The 12446-nt window shown below is 44.6% G+C and overlaps 1 protein-coding gene across 4 annotated transcripts in view; it reads left to right on the forward strand.

Moving 5' to 3' along the window:
• Positions 1–2992: 2992 nt before the first annotated feature.
• The window catches only part of CSNK1A1 (casein kinase 1 alpha 1), a 36945-nt gene continuing 27491 nt past the window's right edge, over positions 2993–12446 (forward strand). For 2 of the 4 annotated variants that reach the window (XM_050905633.1, XM_050905635.1), the window contains exons 1-2: positions 2994–3565; positions 4426–4532. In XM_050905633.1, the coding sequence (XP_050761590.1) occupies positions 3443–3565; positions 4426–4532 (230 nt within the window). In that variant the 5' untranslated portion in view covers positions 2994–3442. Of the gene's footprint in view, positions 3566–4425; positions 4533–12446 lie in introns of all 4 variants that reach the window. The other 2 variants (XM_050905634.1, XM_050905636.1) reach the window with 2 other exon arrangements.

Here is a 12446-nt window from a genome sequence, read left to right on the forward strand (position 1 = left end):
GCAGCCAGAGCTGGAGATGGGGTGGAGGTTTTCCCCACACTCCTGGTCCCAGTGCAGAAGGGTGTTCAGAGGTATCCTCACTGCCCCTGGCCAGAGGTGGTGGAGCTGCAGCTGTGCTGGTAGGTCTTTCTTCTCTTCTGTGTCCTGGTTTTTGCCTGGTTAATGCTGGCTGACTTCTGCCATCTCTCTGCTATCCTCCAGCCTGTCCTGCAGCCCTTCCCACACTGCCTAGACTGATCCTCCTTTGAATCCCCCCCATTCGCATCCCTCCTGCAGGACCCATTAGTGAATGTATGTTAAAAATAACCAAGACAAAAAATACCAAATGCTGATTGCTGGTCATCTTTTTTGCACAACACCCAACTAGACGGCAGACATTTTGGGGAAGATGTGTGCCTGGGTGCGTTTGCACCGGGCTCGGCTCGGCCAGTCCCTGTCCTGTGTGATGTTCCCTGGCCCAAGGCACCGGCAGTGTCCCCTGGACACAGAGATGTCCCCCGGCAGGCAGGAGGTGGCAGCATTGCATAGCCCAGGAGATCCTGCTCTCCTGCGTACCCATGCATGGTCTATTTACCGGCCAGGAGCTGCAGACCTGTTTTTCCAGCTCCTCCAAGGATACGTGACTCAAGGCAAACGCCTCCAAACTGCTCAAATCCCATCCAGAGCAACCATTAAAAACAACTAAACCCCAAAGGCCGCTAAGTGCACATCAGTCCTAAGCTGTCTGCAAATCACCATTAACAGCAATGTGAGGGCAACTGAGGACACAGGGGCTCTGCATTTAGAAACGAGTGTGATGTTTAAAGATACCTCATTTGGCCTTGAAACTCCAGCCCCCTTAACTACTGTGCGATGTATCTGAGCTCCTCCGCACAAGATCCACATTCCCTTTGAGTGACAAGAGTGCAGATATTCTTGCTTGCACAAATGCTCCTTGACAGAACTGAGGTGGGAATGAGTTGGAGGCTAGCTTGCTCTTGGAGCATCGTTTTCATTCTGGTGCATCTGGCACAGTCCGGGCTGATTTTGAATCCTTCGCATTTTATTTTTATTAGAGATGCGGAGAGACTTGTAGTAAAACCTTGGATCTAAGCTCCCTGAACCACAAGGGGAACTTGGAGCTGGTATTTGCAGTTCAGGGCATTGCTGGCTGCCAACCTTCCTATCCATTCCTCCTGGTCTCTCACTATGGAGTCATCCTGTAGCTGACTGAGTCCACCACAGGAAGAAACACAGGCAAATCACAGACTTCCCTCGCTGCCTAACAGCCAGATGGACACAAGCCAGGACTTTTTTGCACTTATGCAGACAGAAAGTGTTTGTACCACAGTGCCTTTACCAAGCTAGAAAGCAACATGGTGAGTGCAATAAAAGCCTCTATCACCATGTGGATGCTGTTAAGAGGACTCCTCTAACTTTATATGAACAACTTCCTACCGATATAGCAGTGTCCTAACCTGGACCTCTTTATCTCACTTTTCACCAAAATAGTTAGCTATTCAAAAAAATCTGTGCATAGACCAGTCTTAAAATCAAACTTTTTATTATTGTCATGGCTTTGGGTGCACCAGGCAAGCTGGAAAGCAGTTTCGCTGACTGCCCCCCTTAAAAGCAGACACCCCGAGTAGGCTTCCTTCTACATACATGAGCTACATTACTGTAGGAGCTTTCTTTCTCCTGCAGACTGAATCATTTCCCAAATGTAGGCTTGCACAGCAGAAGACGTGGCTCTGACAGGGAGTGATGATGAGTCACCGGGAATTCACAGTTTTGTGTTCCTGCAAAGGAAAAACTCACAGCGCCAAGCGAGGGGCAACAGAGGAGATCTCCGTTTTGACAGACAGCAAGAAACAACTCCTGGAGCACGAGCTGCTGGGTCAGAGCAATCTGGGGAAGGAGAGGAGCCACGAGAAGGCAGGGGCCGCAGGGCCAAGAGATGTGGCCATGACGGGTAGCTCTGCTCACAGTGTGGTCCTTGTGAGGCGGCCACAGCCTCCTCAGGCTCCTCCTGCATCCTAACCTGGATTGAGAAACTCCCGGCAGAAATGCGTGCGGCCCATCCAGGGTCTGCAGTGCTGTGCACTGCAATCCAAGCAGGCCGAGACTGAAGGTCGGAGGGATAAATCAGACGTGGCAGGCCGAGCAGGGAAGGGTAATGAAGCAGATGTCATGTGTGCACAGGAGCAGGGAAGGCGCCACCGGTCCCTCAGCTCAGCCATACAACCCACCGGGCTGCCGATACCGCAGGGCCTTGGCGCCGCAGGAGGACAGGAGACAGGTTGTTGTGGATTCATTTATATACAAAACCAGACCACTAACGCGCACGCAGATCGGGGCTTGGGATTTGATAAGAACCTTGAAACAGTGCCAGCAGCCCAGCCACAACCCCACATAAAGGAGGCGTGAAGCGTGCGTCATGGTGGTGACTCTGACCCGGCCTTATCTCCTGTTCCCTAGCCCCAACGGCCACCTCGCAGCCAGCGAGGGCGGACGGCTGGCTGTCCCGGCTAGCGAGGAGCTCCCCACCACCTGAGGGATGCAGGGGCGGGTGGGCAGAGCAGACACCTGGGAAGCTCAAGCAGGAGCCTCGCGGCTTTGAAGCCCCCCTGCTCCCAGCCCCAAGTCGGGCAGCGCCCGGGGCAGGCCCAGTCGAGGCCCGCGAGGCGGGAGGGCTGGGACGCCTGCCCCTTTAAGAAGCGGGTGAGGGCAGGTATGCTTCTCTCCTTCCTCTTCCGCCCGGGCTCGGGTTCGAGTGGTGCGCATGTGCGCAGCTAGCACGCGACGAGTCGCTGGGCCGGGGGCGGGTGAAGAGCGACGGCGGTCATTGGCTGTGAGGGCGGGCGGTGCTTGCGCATGCGCAGAGGGCGTATCACAGCCTTCTCCCCGCCTTCTTCCCCGCCCGCTCAGCCCCGCGTGCAGGCGCACTGCGGGAAGGAGGCGGCCTTTCCCTGGCGCATGCGCGCCGGCCGCCCCGCCCGCTTCCCAGCGTGCCCCGCGCGGTGAAGAAGCGGCGGCTGCAGGCTGGGGGCATTTTGTGTCCGCGATAGCAGCGGTTGAGAGACAAGATGGCGGCGGCGGCCGAGTGAGGGACCAGCGGCGGCCGGGACTCGGCGGAGCCAGCGGGCTTCGCATTTTCCTTCCCCTCCCCCCTCTCCCCTTCCCTGCCCTCACAGCGCCTCGGTGGCCGCCCCTCGTCTTTCTGGAGGGCGCCGAGAGCCTAGCGCCGCCCGGCCGGGGAGCGGGACAGAGCCGCGGAGGGGGGCGCCCGCCAGAGGGGCCCGGCTGGAGCTGAGCAGCGGGGACCAGCCTTCCTTGTTCTGCCCCCCTCCCCTCCCCTTATTTCTCTCCCCTGCCCCTTTCCCCTCCTCTGGGGCGGCGGTAGAGCCCTCTTTCTCCCCCCGAGCCTCTCAGCAACGGGAGGGCCCCTCAGCCGCCCCTCGCCATGGCGAGCAGCAGCGGCTCCAAGGCCGAGTTCATTGTCGGAGGCAAATACAAGCTGGTGCGGAAGATCGGGTCGGGCTCCTTCGGGGACATCTATTTGGCGATCAACATCACCAACGGGGAGGTAAGGGCGGCTCGCACTCCCTCACCTCCTTGGGCCCGTCGGCGCGGTCCCTTCTGCGCCTCGGGGGGAACCGGAGACCATCGATAACCTTCCCGAGGCCGACCTGAAGCCTGGTTTTGCCCCCTGTATCGCTGCCTGTGAGGCACCGGGCGGCCCTTTCTCGCCAGGGTGGCTAAGTCGCCCTCCGCGGAGTTGGGGAGTGAAGGTGCTTACCCCGGGGTTGAGGGGCTTCCCCCGCCTGAGGGCCTTCATCGCCGGGGGGGTGGCACTGCCCCTTCCGACAGCAGAGCCGTGCGCTCCTGGTCTCCCCCACCCAGCAGTTGCATAGCTCGCTTGCTAGTGGTGGGGAGAGGAAACCACCATTGTGGGAAAACATACTTTGTCTTTTATGAGCGGCCAAAGTTGTCCCTCTCCCGCCAATCATCTATTCCCCTCTCAGCTGGGGAACACTTGATCTCATTTCCATCAACAGTAATAGAAACAAAGAAGATCCCCTGGTTTTTCAGCTCTTTTTTTTTTCTTGGGGTTTTTTTTTTCTTCCTCCCTCTCATGGCTCTGAGCTGTAAAGAAGAAACACCCACGTATGTTCTTCCTCACTTGCATGGATCTGAAGATTTTGCATTTCCAGCTCAATTTCATGACCTGGGATGGATATTTATGTACAAAGCATCATGATATGGATTTTATTTGAAGACACAACAAAATGCAGCATGCTGAATACCGAGAGCTTAAAAAAAAATATACCTCAAAGCATTTGCTGCAGGGGTGTGTGGGGGATATTGAAGTGCTGTGCCCTTTAAACCTCAGTGGCAAGGCTGTGCTTGGTGGACACTCTGACTCCTTGTTCCCTCTCACTGTAGGAAGTTGCTGTAAAGTTGGAGTCTCAGAAGGCTAGACATCCCCAGCTGCTGTATGAAAGCAAACTATACAAGATTCTGCAGGGAGGAGTTGGCATCCCACATATACGGTAGGAATCATTCATGTATGCTGGTATAGTGACTTTTCTTTAATGTTAGTGTGAGGCAGGACACCACCATTAAAAAGAGATTTATCTGGGAGGGATTGGGCTGTTGGGGGAAAAATACTCCATTCCAAGCTCTACAACTAGTTGGGTGTCCTTCCCACTGGCCTGCTTTTTATCTGTACATACTGGGCTTTGAAAGTGAGATCTTCAGCAGTTCCTGAGCTGTGAGAAATTCTTGTCGTGATTAGAACAAAGTGTGAGACTGTTTCGGTGAGAGCCAGTGTTCTTGATGAGGTTGAGAGTTCGGAGCCGGTACTGGAAATGGCTGCTTTCTTTTGTTGCTTTCTTTTTTTTTCTTTTTTTTTTTTTTTTTGTTCCAACATGTCTTCCTCCTCCGCTCAGAAAATGGCGGATGGACGTGATTAACCCTCCCCCTTCTCGTGTTGGGACAAGGGACGTGCTCAGGCATGTATCTTTTCCTTTCATAGTTATGTGCTGCAAGGCTTGAGACTGCAGAGAACCTCAACCAGGAATGAAATGGCAGCTCCTTTCTGTTACCCGCAACAGATGCGTCACTAGGATTTCCATACAGTTAAAAGTGCCAGGATTAATCCCTCCCAATTGCTTGTTATGTGGCTTCCTTGTTTCATATTCTGTCTGAAACTTTCAATAGTGTTTAATTATTTCCTGATCTGGAAGAAAATCACTAGTGCAGCAGACTCTAGGAGGAGTTATTTCTCTTGAGATTATTGAGGTGTTATACTGGGTTAGTTCCCAACTACGGAATCTGTGCATCAGAATAGATTAAATGAAACTTCGGTTTTCTCCAGAAAGACTTTGTACAAGAAGTTGTTCTTTTTTTAAACTTTGTTAATAATTGTTTTTAAAGTTAGTATTTCTTATGTTTGCACTGTGGCATAAAGGAATTTTGTTCCTTGAGCTGCGGAAACGATTTCAGTTTAGATACTGGGTCAAACTGTGGATTCCATTTAATCTGTTAACACTTACCTGACTTTGTTGTATGTGCTCTTGTATCAATAGTGGCCTTTAGGGTCTATTGTTAGGTCATAATGATGACGTATTCTAGATCATGTATTAATTCTAACAAAACGTAAAACAAATCTGCATTTCTGTGGTTAATAGCTCCCCTCCTCCCCCTTCCCCCCCCACCCCAAACACAACTGGCTGTAGTCCTGAATGTAAGCTGGAGCTATATAGCAGAGGAGACAATGTTGTCTTGGCCGTTTGTCCTCATTCACTATAGCCTTTTGCAGGAATAGAATAAACATACCTGAATTAAGCAGAATACTTGCAGCTTAAACAGAGTTGCTAAATCTGTGAAAACAGATTTAGTCTTTATTTTAGACTACAGTTTCCTTCTTTTCTTCAAATGGGTGCCTTTATTTCACAACTGAAAGAATAGAAATTGCATTTTGGAAAGCTATCACAGTATAGTTACATGCTAAAACAGGGATAACTGGGAAAACAGCCAAAGCAAGTGGATATCAGGTGTTTCATGACAAAACTGGAAAAGCAGGTGTTCTTAAACTAGTTTTTTGAAAAAGTAAACAAACGTTTGGTGCTATAATGAGGCCTAAGTTGCAAATTTTTCAACTTTTCCGTGTAACAGAAGTGAACTACTGTTTAAGTTCTTGGGTTTGGTAAAAATGCCCTGTGAGAGCATTTTATTTAAAGCTGAAATACTGGAAGTAATCTTGCACGTTGAGAAACTTTCTTCTAGCTTCAATTACAGCAGTCATCTTTAAGTTTTCTCTCCTCTGTATTTGATGTTCTTGTATCTGACTTTGTTTTCTGTGTAACCAGTGACTGTGGTTTAGAAGTCTCACCGCCACAGGGGAACTACAACCTTTCTTTAACACACACTTCCTTCCTTCCCACCCCCCTCCCCCCCCAAATACAAGATTACAAGAATCTGAATAAGAGTGGACAACTGAGGCAATACCCAAAACCAACTCAAATTAATTAATAGACTCATTGTGCTAAAGGTATGTGATCTATTTGATAATGTCAGTGAGTCTTAAAGTTTTTCACTTTCAGGTTCTCACAGTGTTAATCTTTGTAGTATTTTTCTAGAAAAGTGTCTTTCAGAAAATTTTTGGAAGTACCTTTTTTGTCTTCAGAAGCAGTGTTGATTTTAAATCTGTATGTACCAGATGCTGCTTCACAGGTTCTTTGACTAGGCTTCTGTTACTAGTTGTCTTCTTGCTGTATGACATCTGGTGATGCTTGAAGAAATCTAAAGTAATATTTTTATGTTTATCTTTAAGAGGAAACTGAGCAGGGTACCCAGCAGAGTTCTTGCGGCAAACGTTAAAACATGATGTGTTTAGCAGAAGTAAAATCCATGGTACTCTGAATCTAAGGGGAGGACTTGGCCTACCAAATGAGATGTATCACTGAGGTGCTTAACAAGGATATGTCTTTGAATAGGTGATTCCAAAGAGTAAGACCAAAGTGAAGTAACTGTGCATATTGTTTCAGACAATTCAAGCTTTTCTGACATGCATTTTTGGCAGCAGCTAAGCTGGGAGAATGTATGACTTTGTACTTAGGTCACTTTGCATGTATAATTGATAATACACGTTCTACCATTGTTTTATAATGGTATGCTGTCAAGTCAGAATAAGCTGTTCTTGGCTCAGTATATTTAGAAGGGTGAATCAAATTGAAGGAAAACCTTTCAATACATTTGTTAAAATTTCTGTAATGTGACACCTTTAAACCACAGCAGCACAAACAGAGCATTTGATAGAAGATTAAGGAATCATTCTAAGCTTTTCCCATTGACACACTGTATAAGCTGGGTTCAGCAGCATTTTTATCTCAGTGCTACACATCTGGGAAACAGAGGCACATAATCTTGCATTCCTCATTTAAGAATGAGGGACTTGTTCTCTATTTTCCATCTACTTAAGTAATGCAGTGGCCAAGACCAACTTACTAGAAGTTGCATTATGTGCCTTTGCCTTACTAAAGTGGTCTGCTGTGGTTCTTCGACTCACAAAGCTGAAATAATAGGTGAGGTATGGATTGCTCATTCATTTTGGACACCTGTTGTTAGAACTGAATTCTGCCCTTTCGATGTGATTGCAGACTTAGTGATGGTAAGATAGCATATCTGGAATGTCACTTAAATTATCTAGAACGAAGCAAATTTTTTTTTATAGCCTTTAAGGTTGATTTGGTGGCTTTTCTGGCTGATTGCAAGAAAGCTAATGAGCAAAGTCTCAGTTTTGGAGTTAAAAGGTTTTTTTGATATTGCTTCTGTGGGATCAGCTGTGAGCCTTCACTTGTCGTGGAGTGTGAACAAGGGGCCTTGGTACTCCCACTGTAACGGAACATGTTGTTTGCACATAAAATAGCAAAAATTTGAGATTGGAATGTCTTTATTCTCTGAATATTCTAAACCCTTTTAGACTTGCAAATCTTTGACTTTGCTGCTTATTGTTGTTTCCTGGAAGAATAGCAAAGTTTCTGAACTTGTCTCCAGAGTTTCACAAAACCTTATATAAATGCTCTACAGATTTTTAAGCTGTGGTTTGTTCTTGATGTACAAATTTTGGTTAATTATTACCTTCATTTTTCACAAAAGGCTCTTGAACCAAGCTTAACATTCTAACAATCTCATCTGCCTTTAGGACACAATGCAAAGTCCGCAGTATTCTGCTGGGCTCATTCTCAATGTTCTCAGCCATTAGCTGTCTTTCTCTTTTTTCCTCTCTTTTTCAGTGGCAAAGCATTTTTAGCTGTAATATTAACTGTGCACTGATCCTATTAGTTTGGACTATCTACCTTTATTCCCAAATTCTTGGTTTTGGCTTGGAGGAACGCAGCAGAGTGTGTTTGGTGATTTTGTGTGTTGTTTTGTTCATAGTGTAACTCTGTTAAAGCAATTGTTTGAATTATCTGTGACAGCCACTCTTGATTTTTGCCATTTATGGTGTTTATCAACTATTGTTCATATCCTTTACGAAGATTACCTTTAGGTACTCTCTCAGACGTACTTTTGAAAGAAAAATGGGCTTCAGATTTTTCTCCTGACAGTACCATGGGATAACTTGTTTTCATTATTATCAGTTTCAAATGGAAAACAGCTATGCTGGAACCAGCTGTGGCTATTGGTGATGTATTAAAGTGTTGCACTTAAGAGCAGGAAGAGAGCCTAGTGAATGTGAAACAGATATTGCGTGTATTCTTGTGTGGGCAAGGCCGAAGAGATAGTGTACAGCATGTGAGGCTAATCAAATTTAAGTTTAGTCATTTGTAAGTTTAAAAACCAAAAGTTACTGACTTAGCGATTTTTTTTTGCAACACTCTCTTGCAAACTGAACAAGTAAATCCTTACATTTCTGAACTTTTCAATGCAATAAGTTCTTGCAAAATATTTTGCTGTTGAGAAATTCACTATTGCCACCCATGTATCACTATGCGATCTTCTGAATAATGAAGCTTATTTTAAAGTTTCTGGCAAAAAAAAAAATCTATAAGAGCATCTACAATTTTTATTCTGGTTGCTTACTGCCATGTTGTTGGATAATCTATTAATAACAGACTCTGGCCGTATTCATCTTCAGTAAGTAATACAGGTAATGCAAAAATGGTCAAGTTTGGTAATCTTAGGGTTGTTCTCACAACAGATTTTTCCTTGAGCACTTCAAATTTTGATCTCTAAGCAGTGCTTAAAAATATGTAAACAAACCTGTCAAACACCTTCATTTTAAACTGTTTTCCCAATAACTTCCTGCAGTGTTTAAAAAAAAAAAAAAAAACCCAACAAAACCAAAACAAAAAAACCCAAAAACACCACTGGAAAAATACCCACCAAACCCACAAACAAAAATCCAACCCCCTGCAACACTTCCCTCCAACAAAAAAACCCCCACCAAACCCGAAACTAGTAGCCAGATAAAGTCTGAAAAGTTTTCTGTCATCTTTGCATTGGTGAGGCTGATACTTTCATCTAGGTCTGCAAGTAATGAGGAGGAAGGTTCTAGCAATAGAGCCTCCTGTTAATTAACCTTCTGTTATTACTTAAGGCTGCATATTGAAGGGCAGAACCACTCTAGTAGATAAGAGGAAGCCTCTTGTTCTGGTAGCTCAAAGTAAAATTGAAAGCTAGTCTTTTAAAGTAATACCTAACATTTTTCTACTGAGAGAATGTCTTTAAACAAAACCTGTTTCATGTTTTATAACAATCTAAACTTCTGTCTTAATTGGTCTTTGTGGACTCCTTAGAAGCCTCCAAGAGACACCACAGTTTGAAAACAAATGAAGCTGTCCTTTTTTGATTTTGTGCTGGTTTGTTTTTTTTTTTCTCCTTGCATTAGCTCAGCCTTTGCAGAAACAGTTTCAGTTCAATGTTACTCTTGTTTGGAACAGGTGATCAGCAGAGGTACTGCTGAAACACTTTTCCTCAGTGATGTTTCCTGTACCTACTGCGGATTAATGGCTTACCTTCTCAACTGAACTGAACCTTCTGACTTGTATGGAAGAAACTTGACTTAGGTTCTCCTCACTTCCTACCAGGTGTTAATGTACCTCATTAAACAGCTAGCAAAACAGCAAGCCAGCTACATGGAAGTATGTATGCAACATAACACTAGGCAGATGGAATGACCTTATTGCTTAGGAGATGAGTTGCACTGGCATACTTCATGTATTCATATTTCTCTCATAACTGTACAAAAAAATGATACAGAATTTTATTTATAGAGTCTATCTAACTTCGTAGCGTAGGGTGTTCATTGCTGTTTCTTTATTTAGTACTTGGGTGGCCTAATTCATACTCACCATGGCAACTAACATTAGATGACACCTGCTAAATATTCCACTTCAGTATTTCAGTCATGCCATATTATGTTAAGTTCATTTATATTACTCCTAGCTGGCTAACAGTTAAGAAGTGCTTTTCCAGCTTCAGGGGAGATAAACTAGAAATATATAATATGTGTCAATTTAGACGTGAATCTGATGATGATAGATTACCTTTCTAATATGTGTTGCTTCAACATCTGTTAAGACTCAAATTAGTATACTTTTACAGGCAGAATATACTTCCCAATTTGTCTGAAACATCATTATTTGTCAGGAGATGTCTGTCCTGAGAAGTCCAGAACATGGGACCAGAAGGGACCACTTTGGTCCAAATCCAGCACCTGTTTTGGACAACATGCTATTCTTTTTGTGAATCAGTCAGGTGCAATGTTAAAACTTTCTAGGCTAGCACAGCAGTGCTCATGATTCTGTTGTTGAACAGAGAGCAAGCTTCTGTGCCTAAAGATAAATGCTTGTACTCATAGGCAGTCAGCTCCTATTTATTTCTTCCCTGATTTTTTTTTAATAACCTTCTCCTTATTACAGTCGTCCCGTATCTATAAAGAATAGTTGCATAACTCTGTAGCTGCCTTGCTGAGCTGTTTGAATAGATGATTACAGAGGTCACCACCTTCCAGTCTTTCCTGAAGTGTCTTTTCTGTCCCTGTTCTGATTTGGATTTCCTTTCCTGAATGTTGGTGACAGGGCTTGTGCGTCAGTGCCTTAAGCATTGATACCAATTGCTTCACAGTTTCTGTGTAGAATGCCTGTACTTTTACTGGTCAGGATTACTTATTATTTTTCAGTGATGCCTGATAGTAGAGGATATGATTATAGGGAGGTCTGTATTTTCTCTTTAGTCACATCATCTGACTAATGCCTAGTTCAGAGACTTTTGTATAAATGACTTAGTGCTTGCAGAAATGGAATACAGTTCTAGAGTGTTCATCAGTTCAGCGTCATTTGGTTTGCTGTAGGATGTCTGAATCCTTTGTGTTCATGAGGCCTTCCAGACTTGCATATTCACCCTCATGTGCCTGCTGACTTGTCAAACCTACTAATAAGGTGATCTCAGGTAATTCTAGTAGTAAGTTATTTCCAGCTTGTTTGTTCACCATACACTTTTTGTTTTAAGAGCTTTTTTATCCACCTCAGTCCTTCTGACAATCTACATTTTTGTCATGTGAACTCTTCCACTTGGTGTTTGAAAGCCCAAGCACTGGGAAACTAATTGCATAGGACTACACAGTAATCATAGGGTCACATACTATGAGTTATGAAAGTGGCAAAAGTTTATGTAATGTCAAAGAAGTTCTAGTCAGCCTTTTTTCTCTTTTTTTAATATGACTATAAAGGTTTGTGGAAGTTTAAAGGTTTGAGTTTATTCAAGTCTTGTCACAGAAGCATTGTACTTCCTTGCAGTGAGGCACCAGGAGATTTTTTTTTTGTCTCGCAAAACCATGACCTTCTGCAGTTCTGTTTGTAATTCCAGGTTGCCACAGCCTCCGCTGCAATAGTCAGTGATCAAATTGACAGAAGCCTTTAGTGGAGAATAGGTTCCCTGGCAAAGCAGGTGTTGATTGAGGAGAGCTTTTATTAAGCTGGAACAAAATAGTCTTGTTATAGTTGCTCTGGTAGTAGGAACTCTTTCTTGTGGCACTGAGCTGATGTTCTGGTTTTGTATATAATAAGCTGTAGACAAAATGATGTGCCATTATGCTAATGGTGACAATGCCTTTATTGCCTTCATGGTTTCAGAATGCATGGGATTTGGGTTTTCTTTACCAGTGATTAACAGCTGTACACTTATTCAGTAATTTAGTTTAATTTGATTTGAATTTGAGATTTTTTCATGTGAATCTTCTGAATCCTTTTCTTTTATTCATCATGTGACCAGCTCACACAGCTGTGATAATTGTGCTGGTTTTGTTACCTTGTTGTAATTACAAGTGCCAATGTAATGGGTGAAACTGCTGGTTATCTACTAAAATAGTGTAAATGATACAGTAGTCTGAAACTGGGCCTATAATTTCATGGCCTGCGTCTGAATTCTGTTAGCCCTATGCCCACCTCTCTTTGCTA

Source organism: Gymnogyps californianus, chromosome 14, assembly GCF_018139145.2.
Source record: "Gymnogyps californianus isolate 813 chromosome 14, ASM1813914v2, whole genome shotgun sequence".
In the NCBI taxonomy this organism is placed as follows: domain Eukaryota; kingdom Metazoa; phylum Chordata; class Aves; order Accipitriformes; family Cathartidae; genus Gymnogyps; species Gymnogyps californianus.